Raw genomic sequence first — 15,562 nt, 5'->3', positions numbered from 1 at the left:
AAGTTCCATGTCCGGTAACCGACGTATCCAACGACGTTGAAGAATGTTGTGACGGTACAACCTAATTTTTCAATTTAAAGTTTTATCTTTTTCCCCCCATTTCATCTTTTGAATGCATTTTTATTTGTAATGCATGATGATTTTTGTCTCTTTGTGTCATATATATTTACATCGTTTTTACGTGAACAAATGAGTTTTACTCAGGGTTTGAGTTCTCAAAATCGGATTGCTATAAAGTTGAATGTAATGATTAAAATTAATTCTAAACACCAAAAGTATTTATGAAATGAATTATTATTGACAATAAAATTGATATTTTTACTAGATTATGGAATTAGGCTAAAAAAAAAAATAGACTTTTATCCAAACAGAGGAATTTCGGACTAAATTTTGCAGATTTTTTTGTTTGTTCCGCTAAAACATTTTTGGCTGTGCTTTAATATTAAAAGTTAAGATTTTATATTTTAGTCCATATAATTTTGCAGATTTTCTGTTGGTTAAACCTCACTTTTTCATTAAAATAATCGTAAAGCACGAATTGCAAAAATATTGAAAAATGCTATAAAACGATTAAAGACACCATATCTCAAACTTTTGATCATTGACCTCATATAAATTTTATGCCAACAGAATAAGGTTAATAAAAGTAGTTCAATAGTATATATGTTTTTGTATTATCATCATTCAATTTTTTTGTAAAATTGGATAAAAAATGGGTAGTGATTTAAAAACTGATAGAGGAAATTAAATTCGGAATGGAATATTTTTAAAAATTGTTGCTTAAATCTTAATGCTTTGTACCTATTTAGTGCCACTACAATTCATAAACTGTATTTAATTTTTAAAAGTGTTTTATTATTTGTAATATTTTTAAAATGAAGAAAATTCAATCGTAGTGCAAAATTCTTAATTTTTCTTGATTTTTAAAAAAATATTCAATGGCCATTTACTCAAAAAGTAGGTCATCGACCTACTTTTTTGAAAGTGAAAAATAACACTACTGTCAAAGGTCTATAACAAACAATAGATGGTTTTTCATTATCATCAGTGGAATTATTTTTCATTCTGAGTAAACTTCATCCTTAATTAAATTGTAACTTGTTATTGATTGTCTAAACATGCTTAAGATAAACATACAATTGGTTGTTACAGGAAGTGCAATGGCCCAAAGTGAAGTTACAGCTAGCTTTGATGATCCTAAAGACGTTCAAAAAGAAGATTTAGAAGGTATTAACTCTTTTAAAAAGTTGTTGATGTCAAGACATAGGGTTAAAACTATTTGAACCTTTTTTTTAAATAGTGAAAGGTATCTTGTTATTGTTATCCAGAGAGAGTTGCTGAAACAAATTGGTCAATGTTAGTCAGGCACATAGCAACGTCTTTGAAAATGATTATACTCACCCTAAATCTTGACAAGCAAAGAAAAATAAAAATCCCTACTGGCTTAGCCCCCCCCCCCTCCAATTAATGGTTTGTGACAATATGTAAAATAATCATTCTAAAAACTTTGTATTACTGACGCATTAATAGCTGTCAATCTATATGTATTTACATCTACCGAGTTTGATTCCCTCAGTATTTCTTACGGAGACTTACAGTTAATTCATAGATATATAGAAACAGTTATAGTCTGTTCCAAGATAGTCATGCTGCACATTTGGACGATTTTTAAAAAAAATACACATGCCTGTGAAAGAAGTGCAACTGAAATCGATGAAAGGGAAAACTTCCAAAGTAACTTCATTCACTCATTATCATTTTTCCCCTCGTAAAAATTCACAGGAACGAAAACATATTTCCTACGGAGATTCATAATGGGGATTGCTGACATCTTTTCTCTATTCAAATGTCACTCGGAATTTCAATGTTATCATCCGGGCTTAATTGTCATAATGGCTAATGCAATGAAAAATCGCCGTAGACTTTCTATTTTTAGCCGTGTATTTAAACCTGAAACTAGGCGTTTCAAAAGGGAAATCTTGGGATTTTTCATACTATTGCATGAACATCGTATGAATCAAGATGTATTAATAAATATCGAATAATTAGATAAAATATGCGGCAAAAATATCTTGAGACTATAGACTGAAATCACGCCCCGTTTATCGATTAGTCGAAATCTACAGCGACTGAAACTGACAGGACTGAAATATACACGTTCTGTTTATCAATTGGTCGAAACCTACAGCGACAAAAGAAAAATCATGGACTGCACGAAAAAATCATGATGATGTCAAACTCAAATTTTCATAGGAGACGATTAAGCTGTTTCTTTTAGCAAACGTACTGCTATACATTAACAGTAATTTAATGAATTTTACTTACTTTTTACAGTCAGTTTATTAATTTGTTAAAAAAAAGATGTAAATATCACAATATGCTTTTTTGATGATTCATGCGGGTTCTAAAGGTTCTGAATCAATACAGAAAAAAATTACATACTAGTAACCTGCAAACGCGGGTTATGTATTTTTTCTGCAATGTCGCCACTTTCATATCCCGCATGAATCACCAGAGAGAGGATTTTAATCTAAAATGTATCAAACCCTTAACCAGAGTATTTTACTTTTACTCATACTTTAAAACGTGTTCAGTTCTTGAGGAGCTCGAAATTTAAAGGGTTGATAAGTCTAATATCGTTATTAATACCACGCAAGATCCCAAAGTTGATATCAGAAAAAAAATCCAACATATTAGTTCTCAGATTGAATTGTCATGCGTGTTTTATAATATTACAGATGAAGAAGGCGAGTATCGTATGATGATAGCTGGTTTGAGAGGAGTTGGAAAAAGTTCTCTTGCAAACTCAATTTCAGGCAAACATGTACAAGTTTCAAAAAGTGCTTTTGAAACAGTTACAAAAAAGGCAGCTAAAATAACATGCAAAAGGCAAGAAAAATCATTCGTTTATTTCGACACACCAGGATTGTCAAAGGATATGGAAAAGGAAACGCTGCAAAAGGAGTACAAGAAATGTTTAATCAACGCCGCCCCAGGTCTTCAGGCAATACTCATCGTTCAGAAAGCCACGGTCTTTACCGAAGACAACCAGACTTTTCTTGATCATTTTACAAGGATGTTTGGAGAAAAATGTTGGAAGTGGGTTGTATTCGTTTTCACACACATTGATGAATTACTAGAAGAAAAAAGGGATTTAGAAGAACAGCTAAAAGATGCCGATAAACGTCTTAAATGCTGGCTATCAAAATGTGAAAATCGGTACGTAGGGATAGATAATAATCTTAAAGGCACTGAAAATAATAAACAGATAGAAAGACTCATCTCCGTTGTAAACAATCTCATTGAAACAAATGGTGGAGAGATATACACCAACGAGGAATTTCAGGAAGTCTACCAAATGTTGCAGAAAGATGCTCGGGATAAAAACTTGACTCGTTGCGAAACACGCGAAGGATTTTTCAGGAAAGCATTTGCTGGTATGCCAAATATCGAATGATCTTCTTAAAATATGGTTAAAATAGATTATGATAAATGCAAATCAATGACAACTATCTAGACCGTACATCCTCTCTGCATTACACTGTAATGTTAGACAACGAATACTAGTATGTACGAGGGTCGTCCAAAAAGTTTGTGGACACATGTAATTTTATTTAAAATAACGGCACCATTATCAGGAAAGGGTTATGATAATTTAATATAGAGTACAATTATGTATATGTATGAAAATCAGAGCCATGAACAGTTTTGTATTGGAGTTATTGTTATATATACATTGTATGTACAGATCGCACGGCCCAGTCTGACGTTGAGTTATAACGACGTTCCTATAACGTCGTTATAACTGAATTCGTAATATCTGTGTTGAGCTGAGTAAATTACGGCGATCTGTTTTCAAATCCTTTCTTGAATTCTGGTTTGTTTCTTCATATAACAAAACAAATATACAGAAAAGGTACAAGAAATTTAGTACACCATCATGGTATCGTGGGAAACGCATTGCTATTTTTCAAATATCCTCTTATTTACCTGCAGCAGATTGTATGTTAATATGGTGTTTTTGTTTATATACAACATGCATTCTTTGATTTGTAATTCGTATTGCAAATAAAAATTCCAAATTGTATTTTATAGTATTTACTTTCGCTTACGTGAGGAAAGACCCTCAGAGGTTTTTTTTTTTCGATTAGAGTTGGCCAACTTGTCCGATGTAAATTGTTATTTGTGTATTCGCCACTAAATACAGAATAAAAACGGCAATGAAAAATGTCGATTACAAAACATCACCCATTAATTACAATTATTATTTATTGTACATTTTTATTAAATTTTGAATTTAGTCGTTTATCTTATTTTATCCTGCAACCACCCCTTGCATTGCCGAATAAAGGAAACCCAATAAACCAAAGCTATATTCGGTCAATGCCCCAATACGGCCTCGTGCATTTAACCGACGACACGTTCAAATGCATTGTGACGTTATTTTTCTTGCTTCATATAAAGGGGAAACGAGTGTGACAGAGTAGTGACATTTCTGTTATTTTTCGACTTGAGACATATATAAGGTGTTGTTAACGATGATAAATTAAAAACAATTATAGAAAAAATTGGAAGGGGCGGCGGTGGTAGTGCACGGTCTTGTCCACAACCACCTGTTGTTAGAGCATTTTGGATTTTTTTTGTTTGAACACACACATTTAATAATTGAGTCCATTAATTATTGTCACAATGGTTGAAAACAAAATTGAGACATTGGAATTCAGATTTACCTTTAATAGTCTTTAAAAAGTTGTTTCACAGCTGCCTTCTTGTGAATATCCATCTTTTCTATTTCTTCTGGCATTACAGTTTTAAAATCACTGAGAAACTTTCCACCCTTGCATTGTCAAACAGCGTTATTAATTTTAAACTCCAAAACAATCCATGTTCATCATCCTTGATCATATCATACAAACGGCAAGCATTGGAAAATGAAACACTTCGTTTGACATTAATTGAAGTTATTTGCAAAACTAAAAGCTCAATTTTGTCGAGACTACATTCAAGAATCTTTCCGTGTTTTTCTAAGACCATTGTCAAACATACGAAGGAAAAGAGCTAACGAATAATTAAATCACGACGATAAGTCTTGATTCGTAAAAAGCTGCAATATCCGAAACAGTGCGGACAATAGGAGCTAGCAATTTCAATAATTTACAGGAACAAATGTAAAAATATTGATATCGCCATCTCCTATTCATAATTACAATACAGATTAGTCTCTGGTTAAATATGTCAAAATGAATATATTTAAAATATCTAAAATCATTGGATATCAAAGAAACAATGCCAATGTTGGTCAAAGCTCTACCTATGATGAATCAAAGGATTGAGAGTACTAAAAGCTGGACCAATAACTATATACATGTATCTGTGCCACATGACGTTATAGATTTTTCTTAAAATAATAATGTTATACCATCTACCTAGAAATACACCAGGTATGTATTATTAGACAGAAAGTATATATTTTATTATGATAATGCATGTTATGTGTGCATACTGGTACTGTAACGTGCGAGTACCCTTTATCGCCAAAAAATTCACAAGTTTTCTCTATTACTCTCTTCATGTAAGCCGGCATGTAAAAAATTCTAGGCAAATCTCTGCACTGTTCATTTATTTAATTTGAGGAATAATTTTTATTTTATTCTCATCAATATCGACTTACTTCTGGCTAAAATTAAACCCTGTCCATGACCTTCGATTTACAGGAAGTTGGAGTACCCATTATTGCCGCTCATATCCTATCCTTATTTTCCAGTAATTAATCGGTAAAAAGGTCAAAATTTTAAAAGAATCTAATGATATAAGATAAAATGTAAGAATATAACATAAAAAATTATATCATAAACGCAATTCAATCATATTATGAGCAATATTCTGTTCGATGTCCCTACAGCTCCACAAGTCATATACCAGGGGAAAACTTCTGCTTGTCATCCTGAGTATGATTTTCCACTGGCTAGGAACATAACTCACAGTCCTAATCATTGGGCCAAGACAGACACACAGATGGAACACACATCGCGAGTTCTAGTACCTCACATGGATAAAACCAAGAAAAAGCTTGGGCTACCTAACACTCAAAAGTCACTGTGTATTTTCGATGTTTTCCGAGCGCAGATGTCGAGCGAGTTCGTGGATGATTTGAAAACGAAGAATATTGAAATTGTGTATATACCACCAAGCACGACGGACAAGTTACAGCCCATTGATCTTTCCATTCAAAAAGTCGTGAAAGACAAAATGAATCAGCGCTTTCAGCGATGGTATGCATCCTGTATTTCAAAGCAACTTGACAAAGGTGTCGATATAGAAACACTGAAACCTGTTGACCTCCGTCTATCTATTCTAAAACCGCTTGGTGCTAAATGGCTGGTAGAAACTTGCAGATACATAAGAAGCTAACCAGAGATGGTGATTAAGGGGTTCGAAAAAGCAGGCATTGCTGAAGTGTGCAGAAAATCGTAATTCAAAAGTTACTCTCCAACAGATTGTGAATGTGATTTAACACTGTGATTGTGTTATAGTTTTAATGTGTTAAATGTATTTAAATGGAAATATTTTAATGAAATTTTTCTGAAATGTATTTTAATATTTTAACAATTTTTTAAAAACTGTAATGTGCACGTGTTTTATGTATTTTAATGTGAATATTTTTATGACATGTAATATTTTAAATTGCTTTGGTGTGTTCAATAAAAAATAAAAATAGACTTTATTGTTTAAATGTCAAGTAATAACATTCAATAAAAATATGTCGAAGTGAAATCGCAAATATTAAAATCGCAAAAAATAAATATACTAATTTCAGGATCAAATCGCAAAAATTTGCACCCGCATTTAAAACCATTTATACGGTATATGAACACAAACGGAGGAACATGTGCTTCACGCGTCTCGTGACACGTGATTAAAAATTAAAGAAATGCATTGTTTATTTATTAAAAGCTTTTTCAAAATCAGTTTTAGTGTGTCCAGTAAAAGAAAAAATGTCTGTGAAAGTTAATAGCAACACCTCTGATTTACACCGCAGGTGCGTGTGGATAAATCTCTGACCCGCCTCAGATAGCAAACAAAAATGCGTCATACAAGCAAGCAGACGCTCGGTTTTTCTTTCTTAAATATTGTGTAGTAGAAATGGTATCTTGCTTATTTTTTTATATATCATAACAAGGAGGTAAATATGTGTACCTAAACAAAATATGTCTTGTCATCAAAGTGTATTACAAGTCAAACATTCAGTGCCTATGGCACGCCAAATTCACAAAAATAAGCTAAAAATAGTTTCACAGTCAATAAACTAGGTTTATCGACTGTTAAATTAAGTTTACGAATCGTAAACTATAGTTACCGACGTTAATCTATATTTCACATCTGTAAACTATAGTTAACGCGATAATCTATGTTTGACATCTGTAAACTATAGTTAACGCTGAAAACAATCAGTTGCGGTTGTTAAACATAGTTTATCTGATAAATAGGGTTTTATGATCAGTAAACTACGGTTTACAAATCTAAAGCACGCCAAATTCACATAAATTAGCAAAACATAGTTTCACAGTTGATAAACTAGGTTTATCGGCTGTTAACTAAAGTTTACGGATCCTAAAGTGCAAAGTACATAAACATGTACTTGCGGCCAATCACGTCACTGTACTTTATCATGTTTTCGTTGTTTTTATCATAAAGTCTAATTTATTTTTGAAGTGATAACAGGAACTATGATAAAAAAAAAATCAGTCATTCGTAGTTTAAAAGGTGTAACAACACCATGGTATCTAGTGGAAGTGTTATACATGTATATGAATATATCATCATTACGTATAACGGGTTATTTTTTATTGCTGTGTTTTTCGAATTTATATACAAACTCACTGTTTTCAAATTTTACATGTTAACGAACTCGAATATGCGTAAAAATTAAAAATCAATCACCAGTATCACAATTTCATTTGTGGTACATTTAACAACATCAGAAGTAATCGTACATCAGAATTATGTATGCGACATGAGGGAGATGTACCAAATATACTTGGGTATATAAAGAACTTAAATATGTTGGAGATACGTAAATTTTCAAGTGACCTGTTGAATGACACCTCACACAACACACGCTAACGATGCAGACACTCCAATTACATACCGTAAATAATTTTATACCATTGAATATAAAAAGTTAGTGAAATTCTGGTTAAACCATCAATTTTACTGTAAGCAGGTCAGTGTCAAAAATAATATCGAAAATCTCTTATACCCCATTAATCAATTTTGATATTATCACAAACAACTTTATTAATTTTTACAGACTCATTAAAAATATTATCATCAACACCGCTTGGGATTTTTTCAAAAGTCCATTAGAAAAACCAAGAAATACCTCAGGTATTATACTTTAATTTGTATACTTTCTGGTAGAAAAAAAGTTATTTCCTATCACTTTTATCTGTGTGAGATTTTCAGATAACGCAGATCGACCCAGATTTTAAATCCTCAAGCCCTAATCTGCCGGCCTTTTCCTGCTGGGTTTTGACGTAAGCTGTTGTCAGGATGTAGATGGTGTATCCTACTTAGTACTTAATGTTAGATGCTTTACTTTCCCGTCAATCAATAATTGTTGAAAAAAAAAATTTCGCGTTTATTCGCGAAAGTTACGCGTTTATTTGCGAAAGTTTTGTGTTTATTCGCGAAAAAAATATTTTTTTTACCTACGAAAATGAGCTCAATGGGCTTTCGTAATATATGTACTCTAAAATCACAATGAAAATATTTTTTTTCAGAATTCTTTTTTTTTAAACATAATTGTGGTAGAAATGAATAGATGTTGTCTTGAACAGTAATACCCACACCAAGTTTTAGCCCTAAATAACACTCTCTTGTACCAGTTTTAGCCACGTAGTATTTTCAAAAATTATAATTTTTATAAAGGTTAAGATCCCATCCCATGATACCAATGAGCGGCCCTCTATGTACATTTTGGGGTTGAACTGTCTGCATGTGAAATTTGAATTAATCAATAATTTTGACATTTCATGTCATAGAAAGTATGGTCTATATAATTATTACAAACAAAACAATATTCTGCCTCCCCCCCCCCCCCCTCGGCGGTTGCGGCTTTAGATTTGCTTTTGTGTGTCAACATCATCGTGTGAAAGGATTTAGAGAAGAGGTGGGGTGAGGGGTTCTGACCACCCCCCCCCCCCTTTGAAAAATTCATTTATATATTTAAAATACATTGAAATTACCAAGAATAAACCTTGGACCCCAAGCCCCTACCCCCATCCCTTGCAAACACAATTATAACTCTGACCCCATCCCCGCCTCCTTCCCCACTCCTCATGGATAAATGAACATCAGAATTTTTTTTATAACAACGGAAACCTGTACATGTAGTGGAAACAAAAAAATTGCAAACAGTGCAAAATAAACTAGATGCTGTCATTAGACAGTAATACCCGCACCAAGTGTTTGCCCCTAAATAACACTGTTTTGTACCAGTTTAATTAAAAATGAAGGCTACATGCAAGCTCCGGTAATACATTTAAAAATTATAATTTTCATAACTGAAGGATGAGATCCCTTCTAACATGATAATACACATGAGCAGCACTTTATGTGCAATTTGGGGTTGAACTGTTTGCAGTGAATTTTCAGTTAATCAATAATCTTAACATTTCATGTCATAGAAAGTAAAATGGTCTATATAAATATTACAAACAAAATTAAAAAATAAATTATGCCCCCTCCCCGTGGCGGCTGCCGGTTTTAGATTTATTTCTGTGTGCCAACGTGTACATCATCGTGTGCACAGATTTAGAGAAGGGGTGGGAGTGAGGGGTCCAGACCCCACCCCCTCCCCATGACATTCATTTATATCAACAGTAAAATTACCAAAAAATACACATTGGACCCCAATGCTCTTACAGACATGTAAACGCTCTAACCCATTGCGCTTCAATGTTAGGTAACATTATTTGGGGGGTAAATATTTAATTGATATTTAATATACTTTATTTTTTATCGCAATAGGAAGTATACATCACAATATGCAGGTGTCCTGCACCACCTTAAAGCTTTTATTTACCTAATAAAATAATGCAAGTGGATTTGACGAAAAGGTCATAAAAATACATGCATGTTAAAAATAACTGATCTTTGTCTTAAGTTACGTACACAACACAGGTTTGCAGGTCTCATTAGCGGGTATTAGTTTTACCCAGCTCTTCGATTAGATAGGGTTCACGTGTATACATACATGTATGTGTTTTCCATATGCATGCAGAAAAGGATTAGTTAAGATCAGCTAAAGAAATTCATTATTGTATTTTAATTGGATTATCATTATGATTTTGACCAAAATAGGTAAGCATAATACATGTAGTAGCAGTAGCACAATATAATGAGATGCCAGCATATATACATAAGTTCTACTTTCACTTTCTAAACGTGATCTCCCTTTGACAGCATACTGTATCATCATCTTTTAATATTTAAATAAGCTTATCATCATTACCTATCATATCGCATTTGTAAAGTTTCTGTCATTTTAGTTGCAAAAGTTATTTTTTTTCATTTGTCAGACTTACACTATTGAGTTGACTTCATATTGACCCTGTATAAACAATTTCGTATTAAATTTGTGTATTACATGTAAGTAAGTGTAGACACTTATCATTTTTATATGAGTTATAATAGGAAGGAAGGAGTATTTCTTTCTTAATGTATTATAATTTATAATGCATCAAATACAATGTAGGTCATGACCTTATGGGACTAGCTGATCTGACCCCACGAAACAGGAAAATACAAAATATCTACTAATGTCATTATGATGCATCAAATGGTGTAAAGTACATTAATGACCCCAGGTGTTGTCTTTAACACCCCCAGCCTTTATGAAATAGGAAATGATGATACACTGCATGTATATTTTGTTAACTTCTGAGATCTGAGATCCTCATTCCTAAACATGCATATAATTTATTCTTGCTCTTTGTCTCATTGCGCGTCAAATTGCACATAGGCTATGCCCCCTTGAAGACATTCTGACATTCTGGAACTAGAAATAATAAAGTATTTTATCTAAAACCGATTTGGTTGGACTTTTCCGATCGCGTCGCGTTCAACTCTTTCAGCTACGTCATACATAAACAATACCCGCACCTTAACCACAATTTTTTTATGGGTGGATTCAGCTTACCGCTGATTGGCTGCTGGTTAACTAAGACTAAATTATGCACGGACAGAACAACAACATATCAGAGAATGAAAAATTCACATGGGTACCGTACTCGTGACTGTCGAAATTGGGCTATTTTTCGAAAGTGTACACTTGTGATAAAACAATACATACGGTACATAGCATAATATAGCTGTAGCTCTATGTATAACTTTTGGGTTAGAAAATATAAAGCTACAGTGCATACAATACTTACATGTACTTTTTCTTCTCTCCCGCTCTGAACTTGTTTCTCAGAGATGTCTGAACATAATTGTATAAAACTCTAGGATATGATAGGCCTGCATATCTAGTTGTGCACCCTGGTTTCATTTTTCTCATTTTGGGTTAGACAACCACTATTCGGGGGGTGGGGGGGGTCAAAAGGGTGTTGGGTCTAACATTGAACCTTGTAGGAAGAATCGTAAACTCTATTGTAAATGGTAACTTGAAAACGGACAAATGTAATAATATAGGGTTTTAATAATCATATATTGACTGTTACTGGCAATATATAGGATTTATTAGATCTGATCCCTGGGGTCATCCCCATCCCCCAGGAATTTGAAATTACCATACATGTATATCTCAGAAACTGTAATAATCATGACCCCTAAACCATATTTGTTCATGTTTCTGATGTCAAGGGGCATCAAATGTTAGGTAGGTCATGGGCCCTGTGGGTGGTCCTGACCCCCTCAAACAGCAAGTCCCTTAAATATTTTTAAAACAGTTGAGATCCCCACCCTTAAACCATGCATATATATTCTTGTTCCTTGTGTCAAGGGGCATCAAACGGTATGTAGGTCATGGGCCCCGGGGGTTGTCGTGACCCCCCTCGAACAGGAAGTGCACGAATATCTCGAAAACGGTTGAGATCCCAACCCCTTAACCATATATATTCTTGATCCTTAAAGGGCATCAAAAGGTATGTAGGTAATGTGCCTCTGAAAAAAGGGTTAAATTTAATTTTTCAAAACTGTAATGCACATCTATGGAACAGTTCCTATCATATCCCAAGATGTGGTGTGTCTATCCATTAAATCATTTAAGGAGTTCTAGGATCTATGTTTTTTTGAAGTGATAAACGTCAATTTTCTGCTACTTTTTGACTCCCTGGATGAAATTTAAATTTTTAAAACCTTACTGCACATCTATAGAACAGTCCCTATCATATCCTAAGATATGATGTGTCTATCCATTAAATCATAAGAGGAGTTCTAGGGCCCGTTTCTCAAAAAGGCCTACGTCCAGGCGTAAGCTTAGTCCGGACTAAATCAGGGACTAAACCTCAAAACCCGACTAAGCTGCGTTTCACAAAAATGCAGAATCTTAGTCAGGACTAAATTTGGGTTTAAATCTACGCCTGCTAATGGGTAGGCGTAAGTCCTTGGTCTGTACACAAAAATGGCGAGTATTTTGATCACTAGTATTGTGTTTTTATCTTGAGTGTTTTGTTTCTAATGCAAAATATACAGATAATTTTTATTTTTGGTCTGTTTTACGTGTTATTAAGGAAAACGTTCACTTTTTTTCGAAATATTTGTACATGTGCGTTTAACTTAAAAAATACTTATTGTTCAATAACTGTTCCTATTTCTAAATAAATCAAGATTAAATTTATTTGATAAATAATGGGCTTACATGTACCTTATTAAACATAAGAACTATACATTACAACTCGTGAACGAATTTCACCTAAAGTATGAAGAATTAAAGATGGGTACTAGTATACCCCGATAAATGATAAAAACACAATACTAGTAATCAAAAAACATGCTATAATTCTAAATTAAACATTTATTCCCTTAAGATAGATGTATATAAGTACGAATAGATTATTGATTTTTAAATCAATACTAAGTAAGCATTGACTAGAATTTAATGTTTCTAATCAAATTTGCACCTATGAAACGAAACTGAATTTAAAATATTGACAATACTCCTTTTAAATAGGAGCAATTCAAAACGTTTACAGTGTTATTTGTCCTTGTGTGTGTTGTATGTTCCTTACCTATATTACTTACAATTAAATTTGAAATAACGAATTCTTGAATTCGTTATTTCAAAGTTTTAATTAGTAATTTCGGTTTTATAAAATCGGTTATAACATATTTTCATTCAATTAGTGGTAACAAATTTTATGTTTTGGGGAACAGATTAAACGGGGCGGACTTCATTTGTTCCATAGCGGCGTACGACGAAATGCGCCGCTCAATTGATCGGCGTTAATCGGCGAAATGGTAAATGAAGTAAACTGGCGTAAAAACAAAAGTGGAGGAACATATTGTCACGGCTGTTGCTGTAACCATGGTAACAGATGTAACACCAAAAGACACCTTACTTTTTCGGCTTTGCTAGAATTCTTACATAGATAGAAACAAAATATTTAAGAACTGCTATATATGTAGCAACGCATTTTCACCAAAAATACCATGAAGGATATACATATTTGTTTCGACGGGTTTCTGCGCAAAATTCCCAAACATTGTTAAGTCAATGTTATTAATCAATGATCATGCTGATTTATTAAATGGCACTTGCAGCCCAGCCAATGTCAAACTTATGTCATAGAATTTATTTACCAGAATTTAATGCTAAACCGCACCGAAATCGATGCAAAAATAATGAAGTTACGCCTCTTCATAGTGCCTATTTTTACCTGCTTTTAGAAATCTTATCAAGAGAAAATGAAATTAGGCGATAACGAGGCTTCAGTGACGTCACGAGGTCAACACGAGGGAAATTACCTTACAAAGCTATACAAAATACGGAATAAATTCGATTTTACAGCAAAAATGATTGATATAGGTCTGATGTTTTGACGTATCTAGTTATTTGAAGTATCGTAGATTAAGAACGTTGTATCCGTAATTATTTTGTTACAGATTTCTTTTTAAACGATTTTGAAATTTGCTATTCTAATCGCCTTTTACCGATGAATACGATATCTTTAAACGCTTGAATGGACAGATTTATGTTCATTATTCATATTTATTTTGGTCGGTTCGTGTTCAAATCAAACTTGAAGGGCTTTATGATAGATTTGATATGCACGCACCGACCGAAATTATCACCTAATAATATTCAAAGAATGATGCCTTTTTGCTTATATTTATATTATTTCCAATTTCTACACTTCAAAAAGACATTTTAAAACCACTAGGGTTTTTCATGCATAGCACATGTTATGTATTATTGCAGCAAATACCGTTTCTCGGTTATGCTGTAGGACACGCCCATTTTGTTTCGCTCATTTTTTAAAAATTATTGGGCTATAGGTTTCAAAATTGATTTGTAATTTTATCACAGTAAAGGACATTTGAAAAATATAAATATGATATTTTATATGACAAAATCAGTCATTATAACCAGGATGTGCGCATGCGTGAACCAACTTTCCATCGGGATTGGTAAACGTTTGGGAGGAAATTCGATAGCTTCTTGGAGGAACTTCGAACTGATGATAGGTGCTAAAAAAACAAAAACAAAAAAACCAAACAAACAAAAAACCGCGACTTTTATATCATATAGTCATTAGAAATTAAAGAAATGTTATGTACCTTTGGTTAACACTTAAACAAGAGGCCCATGTGGCTACATCGTTCACCTGAGCAACAATAACTTTATATGGGCGTTCAAAGGAAATTATACCATATGGCCCCTCGGTAGAATAACAAAAAAATTAATATTGTAAAGTATTTGAATTTTTATTACTTATTTTTGCATGCACTTAATCAGCAAACATAAGGCTTAACATTGACTTCCCGAAGATTGACAAAATTGTATAACTTCCTTTGGGTAGACATTTACTTCCCGAAAAAGGACATATTTGTATAACTTCCTTTGGCTTAACAAGCTCTTCCCGAATGCTGACAAGACCAATGAGTAACAGTTCCCCTTGGATAACATTATCAGTTGCCTGAAGAATGACAGGGCCGCTATGTTATACGTCCTGTAGGGAAATATTCTTAGTGACGGTATTTGACTACACTCTTTTCAAGTGTCATCAATAAGAATGCTTCCTTTTTTGCTGAAATATCTCTGATGACTGCAATCGATTTCAAACAGGTGGTAAAATTTCTCTTCTGGGTGAAAAGTTTTACGCCTGTCATTGAACAATAGCATTGCAAAAGGTAACGCCCAACGATCCCGAAGAAAGCAAATACGATTGACTGTGTTCACCCACTGGAACGTATAAGAAACTGAAGACGTTTTCTAGTCCACTCGGTGTATAAAATTGAGAGGAAGCCAGAGTACCCGGAGAAAACCCACGTGTTCGATTGGGCGACCACCATACCCTCTCACGTACAACCACTACTGATCACGGGGATCGTACTC

General features: G+C 33.5%; 1 protein-coding gene across 1 annotated transcript; it reads left to right on the top strand.

The window, feature by feature from the left end:
* LOC128167450 (uncharacterized) lies at positions 1-4,087 on the top strand. The gene is made up of 3 exons (XM_052833179.1): positions 1-54; positions 1,153-1,227; positions 2,739-4,087. Exons 2-3 carry the CDS (start codon positions 1,161-1,163, stop codon positions 3,455-3,457), a joined length of 786 nt encoding a protein of 261 aa, XP_052689139.1. The 5' UTR covers positions 1-54; positions 1,153-1,160; the 3' UTR covers positions 3,458-4,087.
* The last annotated feature ends 11,475 nt before the right edge of the window (positions 4,088-15,562 follow it).

The sequence above is a fragment of the Crassostrea angulata genome, chromosome 10, assembly GCF_025612915.1.
Source record: "Crassostrea angulata isolate pt1a10 chromosome 10, ASM2561291v2, whole genome shotgun sequence".
Lineage (NCBI taxonomy): Eukaryota > Metazoa > Mollusca > Bivalvia > Ostreida > Ostreidae > Magallana > Magallana angulata.
This window is presented reverse-complemented; position numbering and strand designations above follow the sequence as displayed.

What these genes read in the sequence shown, in the direction of transcription:
- LOC128167450 (XM_052833179.1), top strand. Translation starts at nt 1,161, where the DNA reads ATGGCCCAAAGTGAAGTTACAGCTAGCTTTGATGATCCTAAAGACGTT. An exon ending in TCAAAAAGAAGATTTAGAAG is followed by an intron (nt 1,228 to 2,738) that starts GTATTAACTCTT and finishes ATAATATTACAG; the next exon opens with ATGAAGAAGGCGAGTATCGT.